A 16,770-nucleotide genomic window follows, 5' to 3' on the forward strand; every position below is an offset into this window, starting at 1 on the left:
ATCTTAGTTTCCCGATCAGGGATTGAACCTGCATCCCCTGCATTGGAAGGCGGATTCTTTACCACTGGACCACAAGGGAAGTCCCTTGAAATGGATTTTGAAAGAACTAAAGATTTTTAATAGGAATTGAAGGCAAGAGCATTTTGGGCAGCAGAACAACTTAAGCAGGAGTGAGTTAGGGGGCAGGGAGCTTAATATAGGGGGAGCTATGAGGTAGAGGGCTAGAAAGGTGGCCTGGGAGACAGGAAAGCAAAAGCCCTTGAACACTAGGATGAGACCTTAGTTTTAATCCTTGAGCTGCACAGATCCCTGAAACAACCCTACTTGACTGAACATTCATACTTGTGGCTTGTTTTTGTATTCTCAGCCTCTGGCTATTACCTGGTATTAATTAGTGGAGAGATTCAGAGAGGCTAAATGGCCTGACCTAAGATCACACGGTAAGTGGTGCTGCCTGGACCCCACCTCAGGTTGGTCTGAGTCCTGGGCCAGGCACTTGTGTGAGACAAATGGCGAGTGTTTAAGTGAAGGTTGCCCTACTCAAGGCATGACGTTTTGACAGAAGGTAGTGGGTTGCCGATGGGGCTCTCTTTAGTATTTCTTCCTCCAGAGCTGAGTGAGAGTTGAGTACACAGGAGAACATGAGGAGATGGAGACTGAGGCCAATCCTGCCTCTCAGATCAGTTTTCCCAACCATGAGTCCACAGCATCATGCTTGGCATGCCCTTGGCTGTATCTGGCATTGAAACTCCACTTCTTCTACTATTTGAGTGCAAATGCATCTGAGTGACAGAAAGAAGGGCTTGTTTAGTCTAACTTTTAAAAGCATATGGTGTCAAGCAAAACCCTTGTCGATGGCCTGCGGTCTGATGGGCGTGAAGGGCTGAAAACTAGAGGCTCAATAGACCCTCCCCGTGCTTTCTCGGGCTTGGATGCTCATCAACGTGTCCTGCCCAGTTAATTCTCAGCCTTTTTTTCTCCATGCATATAGTTGACGTTGCATTAGGTTACATGAGTGTATGCTATGACTCTGCTGTAAATAATTTTAAAACTTTGGCACTTCAACTATTATTGCCAACAAACGACACAGGAACCACCTCTCAACCAATCATGACACCAATGGTCAAAACAGACCGAGATCCACTGCTGCCCACTGCCATTTCTTTTACAGCTAATTGTGTACCAGCCATTGCTCTAAGTAAGCACTTACTTATTCCTCCTGATAACCTTGTAGAGACTTGAATTCCCGTTGTACAGTTCAGAAAACAGGCTTTGAGAGAGTGAGCTGGCTTTTGTACCCAGTAGGACTCTGAGACCAGAATCCCAGCTCTTCTCAGTAGAAAAGGGGGAGACTGCTGTTCATCTGAGCCGGAGAGGTTAAACGCCTTATCCTTCGTGGCAGCCACGCTCCCTTCCCTCAAATCTGTCTGCTCCCAGACTCAAGAAATACCTGTCCAGATGTCCCCTCTGTGAGATCCAATGTAGTCCCCCACATCCAGTCCCCAGGGGTTCTGGTTTCTGCTATCCTGGCCTTTTCATTTCCTCTTTGGAGGTGTCCTGCCAGTTCTCAGAACCTTTCATTTTAAAAAAAAACACCCTCTCCTTTCACATCTGGTCTCAGCCTTACCTCTGATCTCAGATCTGCTAATCTGTCACGTGTTTGACACTGACCAGGTATCCACAATGAAAACTGATGTGTCTACTGTTCCCCCCAACTCCACTCCTGATGCCTGGGCCTCATGGGGAAAGAAGGAATTGGCCAAGGGTCCTATAGTATCTGGTCTAACTGGATTTTTTTTTTCCAGGAAAGTGAGAAGGGAGGTTAAGACCTGGGGGATTTTGTGGAACAGTGGACTGGGCTTTGAAGGGAGGAGACCTGGGTCTGCTGTTGACTCACCATGTGACTTTGGGCAAGGACAGAAGTACCTACCTCAGATGGTTGTTTTGAGGGTCGGTGATATAGCATGTATATAAAGAGTTTTGGGGGCTTTTTTAAACATCTTTATTGGAGTATAATTGCTTTACGATGGTGTGTTAGTTTCTGCTTTATAACAAAGTGAATCAGCTATACATATACATATATCCCCATATCTCTTTCCTCTTGAGCCTCCCTTCCTCCCACCCTCCCTATCCCACCCCTCTAGGTGGTCACAAAGCACGAGCTTATCTCCCTGTGCTATGCGGCTGCTTCCCAGTAGCTATTTTACATTTGGTAGTGTATATAAGTGCATGCCACTCTCTCACTTTGTCCCTGCTTACCCTTCCCCCTCCCCGTGTCCTCAAGTCCATACTCTAGTAGGTCTGCGTCTTTATTCCCGTCTTTTCTTCAAGAACCTTGAAGAAAAGTTTCTTTATGACCTTTTTTTTTTAAATTCCATATATATGTGTTAGCATATGGTATTTGTTTGTCTCTTTCTGACTTACTTCACTCTGTATGACACACTCTAGGTCCATCCACCTCACTACAAATGACTCAATTTCATTTCTTTTTATGGCTGAGTAATATTCCATTGTATATATGTGCCACATCTTCCTTACCTATTCATCTGTCGATGGACACTTAGGTTGCTTCCATGTCCTGGCTATTGTAAATATATAAACAGTTTTTTTTTTTTTTTTTTTTTTGCGGTACGTGGGCCTCTCACTGTTGTGGCCTCTCCCGTTGCGGAGCTCAGGCTCCGGATGCGCAGGCTCAGCGGCCATGGTTCACGGGCCCAGCCGCTCCGCGGCATGTGGGATCTTCCCGGACCGGGGCACGAACCCGTGTCCCCTGCATCGGCAGGTGGACTCTCAACTGCTGCGCCACCAGGGAAGCCCTATAAAGAGTTTTATGTCAAGTTTTCAGGGCTGTGTCAGGCACCACTGGGTGGGAAGGAGCTGTTTGGAAGGCAGGAAATTTAGGATATTTAGAAAATTAAACAGTACTTTAGAAAAATCTTAGGATCTTAGAACTTGAAGGAACTTAGAGCATCTATAGAGCCAAATCCAGCATCTGTATATGGAGAAATGCGGGCCCAGAGAGTTTAAGTGATGTCCAAAGTCACCCTGCAGATCTAGGTGTCCTGCTTGCCTCTAGGCAAGAGCTCTTTCCTGCATACCAAGGCCCTCTGCCCACCTCCACGTGGCAGGCTATGGTGGGAGGGCCTTGCTAGGCTAGATGTGCTGGAATCCCTTTTCAAGTCTTGTTGGAGACAAGTAATGAGGAGCTTGGAGGGCTTGAGGGCCTGCTTATGTCAGGAGAACTACAAGAGGCAGCAGGCAGGGGTCGGCTCTGCTTTGGGGAGCTGAGGTTTCAGGAAACTTCAGGAATCCAGATTCTTATCCCTGAGACCCACTCAGGACTACCCCAGAGGACAAGGCTAGGAAATCTGCTTGAAGTGATGGAGGCAGCCAGGGGTGCTTATGTGATCAGGCCTTGTCAATCAGCTTCAGTAAGTTCCTCATGGATACACTCTCCAAACTGGCTAAAGGATAGGCACATAGCTCACATAGTTGGTCCAGATTCAACCCCAGGATTTCAGGATTTTTACTAGAAATCTGGTGTGGTGCAATACAGAGAACTGTCCAACAGTGATCCCAGGAGCTTACCCTGGGCTGCCTGCACCCAGTGCGGGCTGCGCTTGGAGCCAGATTCCCTCAGGTCTGCTGGCTTCCTCTCCCTGGCTGGAGGAGTTACAACCTCCGAGGGGTCCCAAAAGACCCCAGGTGCTGGGCAGTGGGCTTTTCCTGACAACTCCATAAATAGTTGGTACCTACATTCACACTGCTAAGTACCCTGATAGTATGATTGCCCCCACTCACAGTTCTCATACTTGCCTTATTACAAGGGAGAGAAACAGAAGTAGCTGGGAACGTACACCCACAGTATGTCCAACAGAATACCCTGCCTCAGCATGTCTCTTTGTGGGGAACTTGCTGGCTCTTCTAACTGCTGGCTTGTACAGATCCCCACTAACCCAGTGTCTCTTAAACCTGAGTGTGTCAGGACCACCTGGAGGGCTTGTTAAAACACAGATTGCTGGGCTCACCCCCAGAGCTTCTGATTCAGTAGGCCTGAGATGGGGCCCTATAATTTGCATTTCTAACAAGTTCCCTTGCGACCCCTCCCACCCAGTGCCTGTTGCACAGCAGGTGGCAACTGTAAAAGAGACCCACCTGTCCTGAAAATGGAGAAAAGGTGCCCTCTTCAGTAGGGCTCCCAGGCTTGGCAGGAATGTGAACCTAGAGCTGCTTCTTTGCCCCCATGAGGGGAAGCCTGCCTGAGGGTGACACCAACATAGAATTGCGAGACAGAGTGACACATTCCAGAGGACCTGAATCTAGCCATGCTTTAGGCTAACTAGATCTACCCACTGGACTGTTTAGTGCTGTGACAACAACAAAGTTCCCTTTTTTTCCTTTAGCCCATTTGAACAGGGTTGCCGTCTCTGGCAATTTCAAGTGTTCTGCTGAGGTGGAGAAGACAGAAATGACACCAGGAGAGAAAATGGGAGAAAACCTTGGGGCTGAGGCTCCTGCAAGGTGTCGGCTCTAGGCAGACAGAATCTCCTTTGCCTGGCTTTCAGTGGCCTGGTGGTTAAGGGCATAGGCTTTGGAATGAGGTGGGCTGGGTGTGAATCCCAGCGCTGAGGTGTGAGGTCCAGGCACAATACCTAGCCTCTCTGAGCCCCAAGTTCCCTTATTTACAATAATTCTTACCTCAAGAAGCAAATTTGGGAGCTTGGGTATCATCCTGGCATGAAGTAGCTGCTCAATCAATAGACATTATTAGCATGATATTATGATAGTTACAAATCACACAGGCCTCAGGCTGTTAGCAGCAGCCCTGGGTCCCTGGCAAAAGGCAGGCAACAACCTCAGAGGCATCCTGGGGGGAGGCGGAGCATCTCAGGACCCTCCAGAGGCTCTGCACTCGTCTCAGAGCCAGTGCAGGGGGCTCCCTGATTCTGGTTTGGGTGAAATTACTGAGGATTACTTGAGGTGCTCCAGTACAGTTAGACCTTCCTGGGTAGTGGGGGCAGGGAGGTTCTGTTAGACAAAGATCAATTAATTTCAAAATCATTTAAGACTGGGAAACTAAGGCTGCTTTGGGATTTTAAAGGGGTAGCCCTTGGCTGATCACTGAATTCAATGTCCCCTTCCCCTTATCAAATAACCCTCTTTATTTCCCAGCTCTTCAGGGGCTGCACTGTCCTCCCTTCCCCCCCCCCCAGGCCCCTTCTCTCCGTTTCTTTTGCAACCTCTGACATGTATACATTATGCAGAATTCCAGATGTTGGTAGACATTGGGATAAATAATGAGAGAAAAAAAGAAAAAAAAAACGCAAAAAACTAAACTTTTCCCCAAAGTCATAAGGCTCTAGTTTTTGATTTGGGGAGGAATCAGCTAATTTAATGGCTTGTAAATGTGATCTTATAAAATTAGGTAATTTAGGAAGGTTTTTATCATTATCATCATTATATTAATTTTTCTTTAGTAGTCATGATTTTATTATTGCTCTGGTAGTCTATGCAGCCACTGGGTCCAGGAATTCCAAAGAGGAGCTCTGAAAGATGTGAAAATCTTCAAGAGTCAAAGGAATGAAGCTATTTGCTGGGCTCCGCAGATAACAAGAAGGCATGATCATCATCGTCATCATCACCATTAGGCGGCGCCACCTCCCAGATTCTACAGCTCCCGTAGCCAGCTGGGAGAGCTGACAATAGCTACTGTCTCTCTGCAAGCCATCAGTATAAAACTCTTTTCTGGAGCGAACATAAACATTTGATGATTTTACTGAGAAAACAGAAGACATTCCTGCCCTACCCCCAGTCCCACAACACACACCCCCTTTGCCTCACAATAAATATACTTCATGCATGGAAGAAGAAAGGGAGGAACACGTTTATTCTAGACTAATCTGAAGTTCACTACAGATGGTTTGGCTAATTCAGTTAAAATTAAATTCTTTTCTTTACCTATCCTGTCCCCTTCACACATGGGAATTGTTTTTTGGAGTTAAATTCCTTTATAAAGTTCCTATTGTATGACTGGGAGTAATTTCTTGACAGTGGGTGAAGATGCTGTAATTGTTCAAACAGGTGGAGGCACTTAGAGTAAGGATCCAAAGATTGCCAATTAGGTTGGCCTGTGGTCCACAAGCCAGGAAGGGATTTGAGGTCCTGAGGATCTGCTACCCCTCAGGGTAGTGGTGTTTTTTTGTTTTTTTGTTTGCGGTACGCAGGCCTCTCACTGTTGCAGCCTCTCCCGTTGCGGAGCACAGGCTCCGGACGCGCAGGCTCCGCGGCCATGGCTCACGGGCCCAGCTGCTCCGCGGCATGTGGGATCCTCCCTGACTGGGGCACGAACCCGTGTCCCCTGAGTCAGCAGGCAGACTCTCAACCACTGCGCCACCAAGGAAGCCCAGGGTAGTGGTTTTTGAAGTATATTGCTTCTGTAGAACCATAACTTCAACTTCTGCTTTGAAAAACTTTGAAGCCATTTAAAAGTAATAAAAACATTCATGTTTACATGTGTTAGGCACCAAATTTTATCATGTTGGAGACCACCTGGACTAGATTTTGAAATAAACCTCTTGCTGTTTCTGTTTAACAGGAGACTGTTATGAGGTCACAGGGTGAGCTGTTAAAACCTTTTTGCAACAACTTCTCGGTGTAAATTAGACCTTTTTCGGTACTGTGCAACCAGAACAAAAGATGGAAACAAACTGGTTGCTGAGGCTGATATGGGAGGGCAACCGTTAATCTCTAATCGCTGATTTCAAATTTTTGTGTGCATCATTACAACCTTATAGTAACTTAAAACTGTTTTAATGTGTATTATATAATGGGGCTCCCCCTTAAGAATTCAACTGAGGAAAGGGTACCTCTCCTAAAAAAAAAAAATGAAAACCATTGCTTCAGATTATGTTGCAGAATTTCTGGTGCCAAAAGTGTCCTCAGAATAAATCCAGAGACCAGCTCTCTCATAGTGGCCAGTCGTGGATTTTGCCCTCCAGTAACTGTATCTTTGTTTTTTTTTAAATTGGAGAATTACCCCTCCCACATTATGAACAGACTTTGTGGGACTATCAAGATGGGCCACCCTTTCCTGGGTACCACTTCAGGTCAATCAGATTCCCTCTCTTGGGAATTTGAATTATGAATTGTCCCATGCAAGATCTGAAGTGGGTGGAGGTGACTTATCCCATAGCTTTGCCCTGAAAACGCTGTCCATTGGTTTCTTTGGCCTGGCTCCTTTCACATCCCTCAGGGACCTATTCTTTCTGAGGCCTGTTGTATGGCTTTTCCTTCGATTCTTTGAGGTCTCCAGACCTCTCCAGTAGACTACCGCCACCCTTTATTTGTTTCTTAGGCTAGCCAGAATCGTTTCTGTTGTTTGCAACCAAAACATTCTGACTGATTTTCTCCGAATTTTGCAAATGGGGAAATGGTAGTAGCATCAAGAGGTCAGTGACTTCTTCATGGCCACACTGTGAGAACTTTGGCACAAGTGTAAGGCCATGCTCTACAGGAAGAAATGATCCTAAATCAATATCCACAAAAGTAGAACAAATATATCTAGGACAGAATTCACCTTTGCACTTCGTGTGTGTGTGGGGCAGGGGGGAGAGAAATATGAATAATGGTGTGGGAAATAGGGTGTGTGTGTCCCAGATCTTCACAACTCTGAGTCACAGATGTATTTCAATTCTGGTCACTCAGGCAGGATTTTGCAGAGACCCAGAACCATTCTCTCAGGACCCTAAGGCTTGAGGAGGAATTCTGAAAAGGTGGATGAATCTTAGGCTCTCAAGCTGAAAGGGAACTTGGGCAGATAAATACCTAACCAGGGATCTGAGTCAACAGAAGTAAGAACTGAGAGTCTGAGGGAACAGACCAAACATGCTAACAATGGTTCTTACCTTTAACAAGGGCTGGTGGTCATGGTCCACTGGACCATGAGCTCTGTAAAGAGAGGATTGGACTTGTTCACCACAGTATTCACAGCACCTGGCACAATGCCTGGCACCTAGTACGTGCTCAATACACATTTGCTGAATGAGTGAATGGGTTGGGCTTCCATGCGGTTGTTTGGACTCAGCAGCCTAGTAGTTTTGTCACTAACGGACTGGGTCTTTGGCTTTGCATCTCTGGCCTCACTCATAGGGAGCCAAATGGTGCCTGGTAGGTGAGCAATGTCTGGAAAACACAGGAGCAGCGGCTGCAGTATATTCCCAATATTCTAATTACTGATGACATTTACTCAGCAGCAACTGTGGTACAAGGAACAAAAGGTTATTGCCCTGTGGACATGCAGCCAAATTGACAGAAAACAAAAACAAGCAACTGGTAGCTTTTCTGTGTCTGTGTGTGTATGTTGATTGTTGTGTTAAGGTATAAGAAGCAACACTATTTCAGATTTATAACAAGAACAGCAAGAGTGATTATATCCCATTTTACAGACAAGTAAGTAGAAGCCCAGAGAAACACAGACTTTCCCAATGTGCAGAATCGTGTCCCCAGCCTAGCCTGGAGCACCCATCTTTTTGTGTGTGTGCTCCATCTAGGTGGCTTGAGCTCTGTCCAGTCCAGGGTCTGATGTTTGCCTCCTCCATTCCGTACTGCTTATGTCACTGCAGGCACAACAAGGGTCTCCAGTTGAGAAAGGTCCTTGGAAAGGAGGGAGTTTTAAAACATTTGAAAGAGGGAAGATTGTAAGTTGACAAGTGCGTCAGGGGAGGTGGCCCCATCTGTGCTGACCCCGGAGCCCCACTGTCCTCACCTCCAAGGACCGAGATACATGGTGGTTACCAGGGCTGAGGCAACTGCTCCGCATTATTCTGTCACATAGCCTCTTTCTAGACTCTTTCTCATGTACAGGCAGGCCTTGTTATTATTATTAAAAAAAATTATCTTCTTACATCACCATCGTTTGCAGTTTCTTCTTTCTTATAGTGATTCCTTGGGGAAGAGCTCCAGCTCTGGGAGATGCTGACAGGTGAAACCTCAGCTTTTCTACTGGCAGGGATACCCTCAGCCAAGCAGGGCAAGTAGGTGATGTCATTTAGAACCCTTTCCTCTCAAGGTGCTGGGAGTTTTCATGTGACTGTGCCCACACAGACCCTGTTCCTACCTTTACCACCTCTCTCCCCAAAACAGCACCTCCCAGGGTCCTTCCAGAGATAAAATGCTGCATTTCAGTTTCCCACAGACTCAGAATCTCTTAGAATCTCAGGCAACAGTTTGGGACACTAGGAGACAGGCCCCTGATAATCCAGGACAAAAGTTGCTGCCTACTCACCACACCCAGGCCCACTGCCTCCTTCCTGGCTGACAGAGCTGGGACAGGGAGTGAGGAAGGATTCCTGAACACCTGTTTCCTACTTGGGAGAGCCCAAACTCTAGGTTTTCAGAATTAAAAATGGCTAGGCACCAATGATCAGTGTTCATTTAGCCTGGGAGTGGGAAAACTCAATCAGATTCTCTTTCTAGGGCATTTGAATTATGAATGGTCCCATGCAAGAACTGAAGCTGTTGGAGGTGACTTATCCCATAGTCTTGCCCTGAAAACATTGCCCATTGTTTACTTTGACCTGGCTCCTTTCACATCCCTCAGAATCCTAACCTTTCCGAGGCTTGTTGTATGGCTTTTCCTTTGATTCTTTGAGGTCCTCAGACCCCTCCAGTAGACTACCGCCCTTCTTTATTTGTCTCTTAGGCTAGCCATTTTGGGGGAGCCTCCTAAGTAAGGCTCTAGGGTCCTCAGGCCAGAGCAATGCCCAGTCACAATCAGCCACCCCAATTTGTATCCGCAGACCCCTTAGGACAGACAGCCCAGTGAGACTGTGTATGGAGTTGTAGCCTTTCTTGTTTTGGGGGCGCTGAGGGGAGCTTCTTAGAAGGGGGAAAGGGTGAAACACTGAAAGGTAGTTCCTTAATGGTTCCTTTCTGCCTCCCTGGTTTTGGAGGCAGCTTCGGGTGTTCCCAGGCTTAAAGGAAGGAGGCAGCATTGTCTCTGGCGGCCACACCCAGAGATGGGCTTACCAGGAGGGCAGCCTCAGGGCCAGGTAACCACGTTTCCCCAGGACCAGGAGAGAGCAAGTGCGCAGCCCGCGGAACTTCTGCGGTGAAGGGGACTCGGCGAAGGGAAAAGGATCTTTCGGGTTCTTTAAAGAAACAGCCACACACCTTTCAATAGCCTATATATATTTGGATTTTAGCCCAGCCCAAGCCAAGTCTCCTTGAAGCCCCGCCTCCTAAAAGCTCCGCCCAACGTCAGTAGCTACGCCCACTCCCTGTTTTAGGTAGTCACACCTGCTAGAGATTGCCCGCCCCAGAAGGGCCCGTCCGGGGAGCCCCGCCCGTGGAAGCCCCGCCCCACCCCGCCCACCACCCAGAGGCGCGCTCAGCAGGTGGGGTTGAGTACGCGGCAGGAACAGGCGCTGCGGAAGAAGCGGCACTGGCAGAAGGCGCACGGGTCGCAGCAGGCGGGCGCCGGCGGCTTGCAGCTGTCGCGGGTGGCCACGCAGGGGCCGGGCGGCGGGGGCCGGGGCTGTGCCACCTTCTTCATCGAAGCCTTTTTCTGCGGGGAAACGCCGGGTCTGCCCGAGCAGTCCACGTCCGCCCCACTCGTCCTCACCTCTGCCTGGAGACTCCTTGGACTATGGAGGCCCCCGACCAGACATCCCCACCTTCTGCCCACCGCCCGCTCGACTGATGCCCACAGGGCATCCCAGCGGGTCCCCGCCTGCTCCCCCAACAATGCCCCACTTCATCAAAACTTAACTGGCTCCGGCCTGGCCTCTTCTCTCCCTAGGGCATCCCACTCAGCTCCACCGTTTTTTACTACCGTCTCTGTTGTCTTCCCCTTCCAGTGTAGCCACAATCCCTGTCAGTTCTGCCTTCACAATAGATCTGGAGTCTACCCACTGCTTCACTACCGCTGCTACCCTGGGCTAGGCCCCTGTCTGCGGCTTTTGCCCCCTTACAGTCCGACCTCCAGTGCACAAAAGGGACCTCTCAGAAGACCTATGATGGCATCACACTCGGGCTTAAAGCACACCCTCCTCCCCGTTACTTTGGTCCTTGAGGCCCTCTGTGGTTTGGCCCTCCCACCTCTCCCACCGGTCTTTACCACACTGCCTTCTGTGCACCGAACACAAGAAATGAGTTCCTACTGCGGGAGCTTTGAGTTTGCTACTCCCTTTTCTGGGGACATTCTTTGCTGTGCTGTCCAATACAGGCAGCCACCAGTCAGCCATATGTGGCTGCTGAGTACCTGAAATGTGTCTAGTGCAATTGAGGAACTAAGTTTTCAAAAAACAAGGTTTTATTTTCATTTTACTTATTTTTAGGGTTACTTTCTATTTATGTCAAGTGATACTGGTTTTCTATATTGGTTATATAGGTTTTTAAATAACTATATAACCATGATAGAAAAGTTTTAAAATTAAAGTTTTAATTTTAAACAAATATATTAAATAGGTGAAACTCAGATATGGTAAAAGTTGTGGAAATGGTTCTGAAATGACTGAGGTTTGGGAAACATTGCATTCATCCAAAAGAATGAGTGATGGTGAAATTTCAGGCAGGGTGTGAGCTAGTATATAGGAAGATGCTTTTTAGCAGGTAAGCTATTTTGCTCAGTGAACCTTAGCTTTCTGGGCCTCAGCTCCTGGGGGTCTGGTTCAGGGCTTGAGGCCAGGAAGTTTGGGTAGCTTTCAGTTTCTTGTGGGCATGTAGGCCTGGGATATCTTTTATTTAGTTCCTAGCCAGAGCTTGGGGATCCTCTCCCTTTAAGTCCAGTCCCACCCCAACAATGTGAGCTCCCAGGCCTACCTTGGAAGATCTTTTTTTTTCCGCTTCTTTTCTGCTGATCTTTTTGGATTTCTTGTTCTGTGCTTCAAAGAGAGAAGGAGCAAAGCCAGTCTCTGAGGGCCCTGAGCTGCAATGAAGTGGGAGGAGCAGAGGGGGCTCCAGGAAGCCCCAGGGTAGGGGAGAAGATGAAGGGTTGGCTGGATAGATCACATCTTGGGACTTAGGCCAGCAGGTTCTTGTTAGCCTGGCTGCAGACCTGGAGCCAGAGACTGGGAGCAGAGTCCTCTGAGGGAAAGCAAAGGTGGCCCTGGAAAATGGACTCAGTGTCTTGTACATGGATGGACTTGTTTTTCCTGTATCCCTATTTTCCATTTCTCAGAGCTTTGGAGCCAGTCATACCTGATTTGAATCCTGACTCTGCGATATAACAGCTTTGTGGTCTTGAGCAACCTACTTAATCTCCTTAAGACTTGGTTTTCTCATCTGCAAGTAGGATACTGTAATACCTACCTTGAAGAGTTGTCTTGAGGATAAATGAGGTATGTTTATAAAGCAGAAAGTCTGACACACTGAAGGTGATCAATCAATGTTAATGTGCCCCAGTCCCTTCCCTGATATATCTAGAATATCCTCTTTTTGAAGTGAGAGACAAGTCAGCAAGGAATATTAGTTTTGAGCTTAGGTTCTGGAGTTAAACACCTGGGTTTGAATTCTGGCTCTGCCAATTAAGAACTGTGTGTTAGTTACTTAACTTTTCTAAGACTTAATTTACTTAGCTGTGAAATAAAATAGGAATAAAAATAATACTCACTTCACAGTGCCTAGCACAAAATAAGTATATATGTTATTATTATTATTGTCAGATGAAGTCGAGCCAGAAGATCTCCATGCCAGGCTCTAATGCCCCTGATATTTTCTCCCAAGCAGTCATTTTCAATTCTCAACCCTGGCATGAAAGGACTAGTTCATCCCAAACTTGGTTATATTCTGCAGCATTTTCTAAAATTTTTACCATTGATAGGAGTTCCGTGACTCATTAAGTTTCAGAAATGGTAAGTTAAACCAAATTCACCAATTGTCATGACTTTAAGGTTTCTCAGAGCCTCTAACATGCTAAGCTGCGTATTCGATTGGTGGCAGGCAGGGCTTTCCTAAACCAAATGAGTTAAGGGGCACTTTATTCCTCCAGGATTGTTTTGAGGAATGAGCACGAAGGAGCTCTGACCTATGGCAGTAGATCCTGGTATCAGCTTGGGGAGTGTGTTTGACATCCTGCAGTTCTCTTGGGCCAGAGCCTGGAGGCTGGGCCCCAGGCTAGGCTACCTACCCACAATAGAGACAGAAGGGAAATCCAACAGGTTCATGGAAGAGTTGTTCCTTAGGCTCCTTTCATCTCTGGGCTTTTCCTCAGGTGCCAGGTGGCTGTAGGCAGTGAGGAAGCACAGGCAGACCAGCAGGGTAGCCAGGAGGAGGCGTGTGACATCCATTCCGGGAGGCCTGAGTGGGACAGAGAAGGCAGTCAGGTGGGCCAGGGGTCCTGGCAAATGGATGTGCCCTCCTGCTTTCTTTGGGCTGGTGCTCTGACCCCATTCCACACCCCAGTGTCCCAGGGGAGCTGGAGGACCAGCAAGGCTTAGGACAGGGAAGGGGAACTGATGAAGGAAGAAGAGAGAAAAGGAGAGATGGGAGAGGAAGAAAGAAAGACAAGAAAGGGAGGGAGGGACTTCTCTGGGGGTGCAGTGGTTAAGAACCTGCCTGCCAATGCAGGGGACATGGGTTCGATCCCTGGTCTGGGAACATCCCACATGCTATGGAGCAACTAAGCCCGTGAGCCACAACTACTGAGCCCGTGAGCCACAACTACTGAAGCCCGCACGCCTAGAGCCTGTGCTCCGCAACAAGAGAAGCCACCACAACGAGAAGGCCGTGCACAGCAATGAAGAGTAGCTCCCACTTGCCCCAACTAGAGAAAGCCCGCGCGCAGCAATGAAGACCCAACACAGCCATAAATAAATAAATAAATAAATAAATAAATAAATTATTTTTTTAAAAAGGGAGGGAGATCGATGTAAGGAGAAAAGGAATGCATTGCAATTGGTCTCTGCCTTCCAGAGGGTGGGGCGCTGGGGTTTTTTAAGTCAGTAGCCCCAGGAGACCCTAGGCTTGGGCAGAGTTGTTGAAAGGTCCCCACTAATGCCTCACAGTGGCAGAGGTCTTACTGAAGTGCAGAGAACAAGGCTCATGAGTTAAGACTAAACGAGACGGTGTAGGGATAAATGGCTTTTTTGGACAAGTGTGTAAGTCATTGCATATGCTATATTCCGACATCCAGAGGAAATAAATGCAGATATGGTTTGCGTCAGGAGGATAGGATGGACCTGTTCAAATAGGCTAACTATATTTATCGATTTATTGCTAGCTGGATTTTGATGAACCAGACAGATCCCAGAGCGGATTTCTTCCCATGAATGTCTAGGTTTGGCTTAGTGAGGGCTCACAGCTTCAACAGCATCTTCATCTTCTCTGAGTGTGGAATCCCTACTCCTCACCCACCCTGTGTGTGTTCTTTCTGTTCTGGGAAAAAGCTGAGACTGCTTTGCCAAGGTTCTCTGGCCCTGCCATAAGGCATAGTGGGTGAGAAGAGAATAAAACAATCTGCTTGTGCTGGTCCTGCCCATTCCTGGGCTCAGCCTGGCAATTTCTAGCCTATTCCTCCCAGCCCTCAGATTGCTTAGAGTAAAATTTTCTCCATTTCTGTTACATTCCAGGAGAAGGAGGACCCAAATAGCCAGCCCCCAACCTCATTCTAAACTTCTTAAAGGTAGAGGGGACAGTCCCTTCCTTTTGAAGTTCGTCCTCTACCTCTCTCAGCCCTCACTCCATTTCTTCTGATTCCTTCAGCTCCTTTCATCAATGGGCATTTATTTGCCTATCATGAACTGGCCACCAATTTTCTTTCTCAAAGCCTGGTAGTGAGTCAACAGAATGAGCACTGGGCTCGGAGTCAGGACCTCTGAGTTCTTGTCTTGGCTTAAGCATTAGTAAAGGCGTGACTTTGGACAAATCCATTCTTTTTTTTCTTTTTAATGGACTCTAATTTTCTTTTTGGTAAAATGAGGGGAGTGGGCTAGGTGAATGGTTTGCATTCATTTAGCAGGGGAGCTCTTTCTTCAAATAAACAATGACTTGAAGAATCCCAATGTATAAAACAGAAAGAGGCAATACAGAGGTTTTTCAAGCAGTTCACATCTTTTTTGTGTGGTGGGACAATACTTCTCCTCAGGCCCTAGAGCCCAAAACATTTTTTGAGGCCCTACGTTTCCCAGCTCCATGCAGTTCCATCTCAGAGGTTTCTAGTCCCTATCAGCAATAGTTAACCCAAACAAACATTTATCAGGAAAGTCTGGGGACTGAGGCATAGTAATTTGCTCCATCCTCTGCTTCTCAGAACTTTGTACTGTTCTCTGTCAAATACTTTATCACATTGTTTGTGTTTGTCTCTCCCACTTGATAAAAAAAAGGTCATGTTTTACTCGTTTTTGTGACCATGAACCTAGCACAGTGACCAGCCCCAAGCAGTAACTTGGACCCTTCTTCCTAGCAGGACTCCCTCTCTCTCTCTCTAATGATGCTGCTGGGCTCTCAGCTTGGAGAGCAATTTCTCCTTCTCTCTTGTTGCCCACACCCAGTCAATCAGTCATTAAGTTCTAGTGATTTTCACTCCCCCCAATTCTCACAACCCTCCCTCCCTTTCCATTCCTTCTGTCCGTGCAGCCTAGTTCCTCCCACTTGGTCTTCCATAAGAGCCTCCTCACTGGCCTCCTCAACTCTAGAACATATAACCAGACTAAGCTTCCTTTTAAATAAAGCCCCATTTCCTTTCATTCATTCATTCATACCTACATTCATTCATCTAGTTAAAAAATATTTGTTAAGTACCAACTATGAACCAGTGCTATGCTAGATTCTTGGGTAAAAATAGTGATCAAGGGGCTTCCCTGGTGGCGCAGTGGTTGAGAGTCTGCCTGCCGATGCAGGGGACACGAGTTCGTGCCCCTGTCCGGGAGGATCCCACATGCCGCGGAGCGGCTGGGCCCGTGAGCCATGGCCGCTGAGCCTGCGCGTCCGGAGCCTGTGGTCTGCAACGGGAGAGGCCACAACAGTGAGAGGCCCGCGTACCGCAAAAAAAAAAAAAAAAAAAGATACACAATGATGCCTGTCCTTACAGAGCTTACATTCTATCAGGGATGACTGACAAGTTAAATAAGTTATTCTAATAAAGCTTGTGCTATGGGAGACCTCAACTAGTGCATGGACTAGGGAAGGTCTCTTGAAGCATGTTGTATTGAAGCTGAAAACAGAGGGCTGATTTGGACTTATCCATGTTGAAGAGGAGAGTGGAGGTGGTGATGGCAGTGTTGCAGACACTGAGAACCATATACATGAAGATCCAAAGGCAAGAGAGGATGGTGCATTTGAGGAACTAGAAAAGATCAGTAAGGTTGGCAAATAAACATAACAGGAGATGGAAGCAGGGGCCAGATCATGATGGGACTTGTAAACCATGGTAAGGAGTTTGAACAATATCTTTTTTTTTTTTTTTTTTTTTTAGCGGTACGTGGGCCTCTCACTGTTGTGGCCTCTCCCGCTGCGGAGCACAGACTCCAGACGCGCAGGCTCAGCGGCCATGGCTCACGGGCCCAGCCGCTCCGCGGCATGTGGGATCTTCCCGGACCGGGGCACGAACCCGTGTGCCCTGCATCGGCAGGCGGACTCTCAACGACTGCGCCACCAGGGAAGCCCTGAACAATATCTTAAGGTCGATGGAAAATGAATGAAAAGTTTTGAATAGGGGGAGGGACTTGTTCAGATTTGCATTGTAGAAAGATCCCTCTGACTGGGGTGAGGAGATGGAGGGGACAAGACTGAAAGGAAGGAAAACCAATTAAGAGGCTGCTGCTGGTTCCAAGC

General features: G+C 47.5%; 1 protein-coding gene and 1 long non-coding RNA gene across 3 annotated transcripts in view; both read right to left on the reverse strand.

Moving 5' to 3' along the window:
• Positions 1–8,394: 8,394 nt before the first annotated feature.
• Positions 8,395–10,328, reverse strand: LOC132505776 (uncharacterized). Its single transcript, XR_009535525.1, has 2 exons — positions 10,027–10,328; positions 8,395–8,652 (listed from the first exon to the last, which is right to left on the reverse strand). It is a non-coding gene; the product is annotated as an uncharacterized LOC132505776 (long non-coding RNA).
• A 9-nt stretch (positions 10,329–10,337) lies between these two features.
• The window catches only part of ASIP (agouti signaling protein), a 212,154-nt gene continuing 205,721 nt past the window's right edge, over positions 10,338–16,770 (reverse strand). Inside the window, exons 8-10 of one of the 2 annotated variants that reach the window (XM_060123983.1) lie at positions 13,127–13,296; positions 11,821–11,882; positions 10,338–10,564 (exon numbers count right to left, since the gene is read on the reverse strand). In XM_060123983.1, coding sequence (XP_059979966.1) covers positions 10,388–10,564; positions 11,821–11,882; positions 13,127–13,286 — 399 coding nt within the window. In that variant the 5' untranslated portion in view covers positions 13,287–13,296 and the 3' untranslated portion in view covers positions 10,338–10,387. The other variant, XM_060123982.1, reaches the window with a different exon arrangement.

This window comes from Lagenorhynchus albirostris, chromosome 15 (genome assembly GCF_949774975.1).
Source record: "Lagenorhynchus albirostris chromosome 15, mLagAlb1.1, whole genome shotgun sequence".
NCBI classification, from domain to species: Eukaryota; Metazoa; Chordata; class Mammalia; order Artiodactyla; family Delphinidae; genus Lagenorhynchus; species Lagenorhynchus albirostris.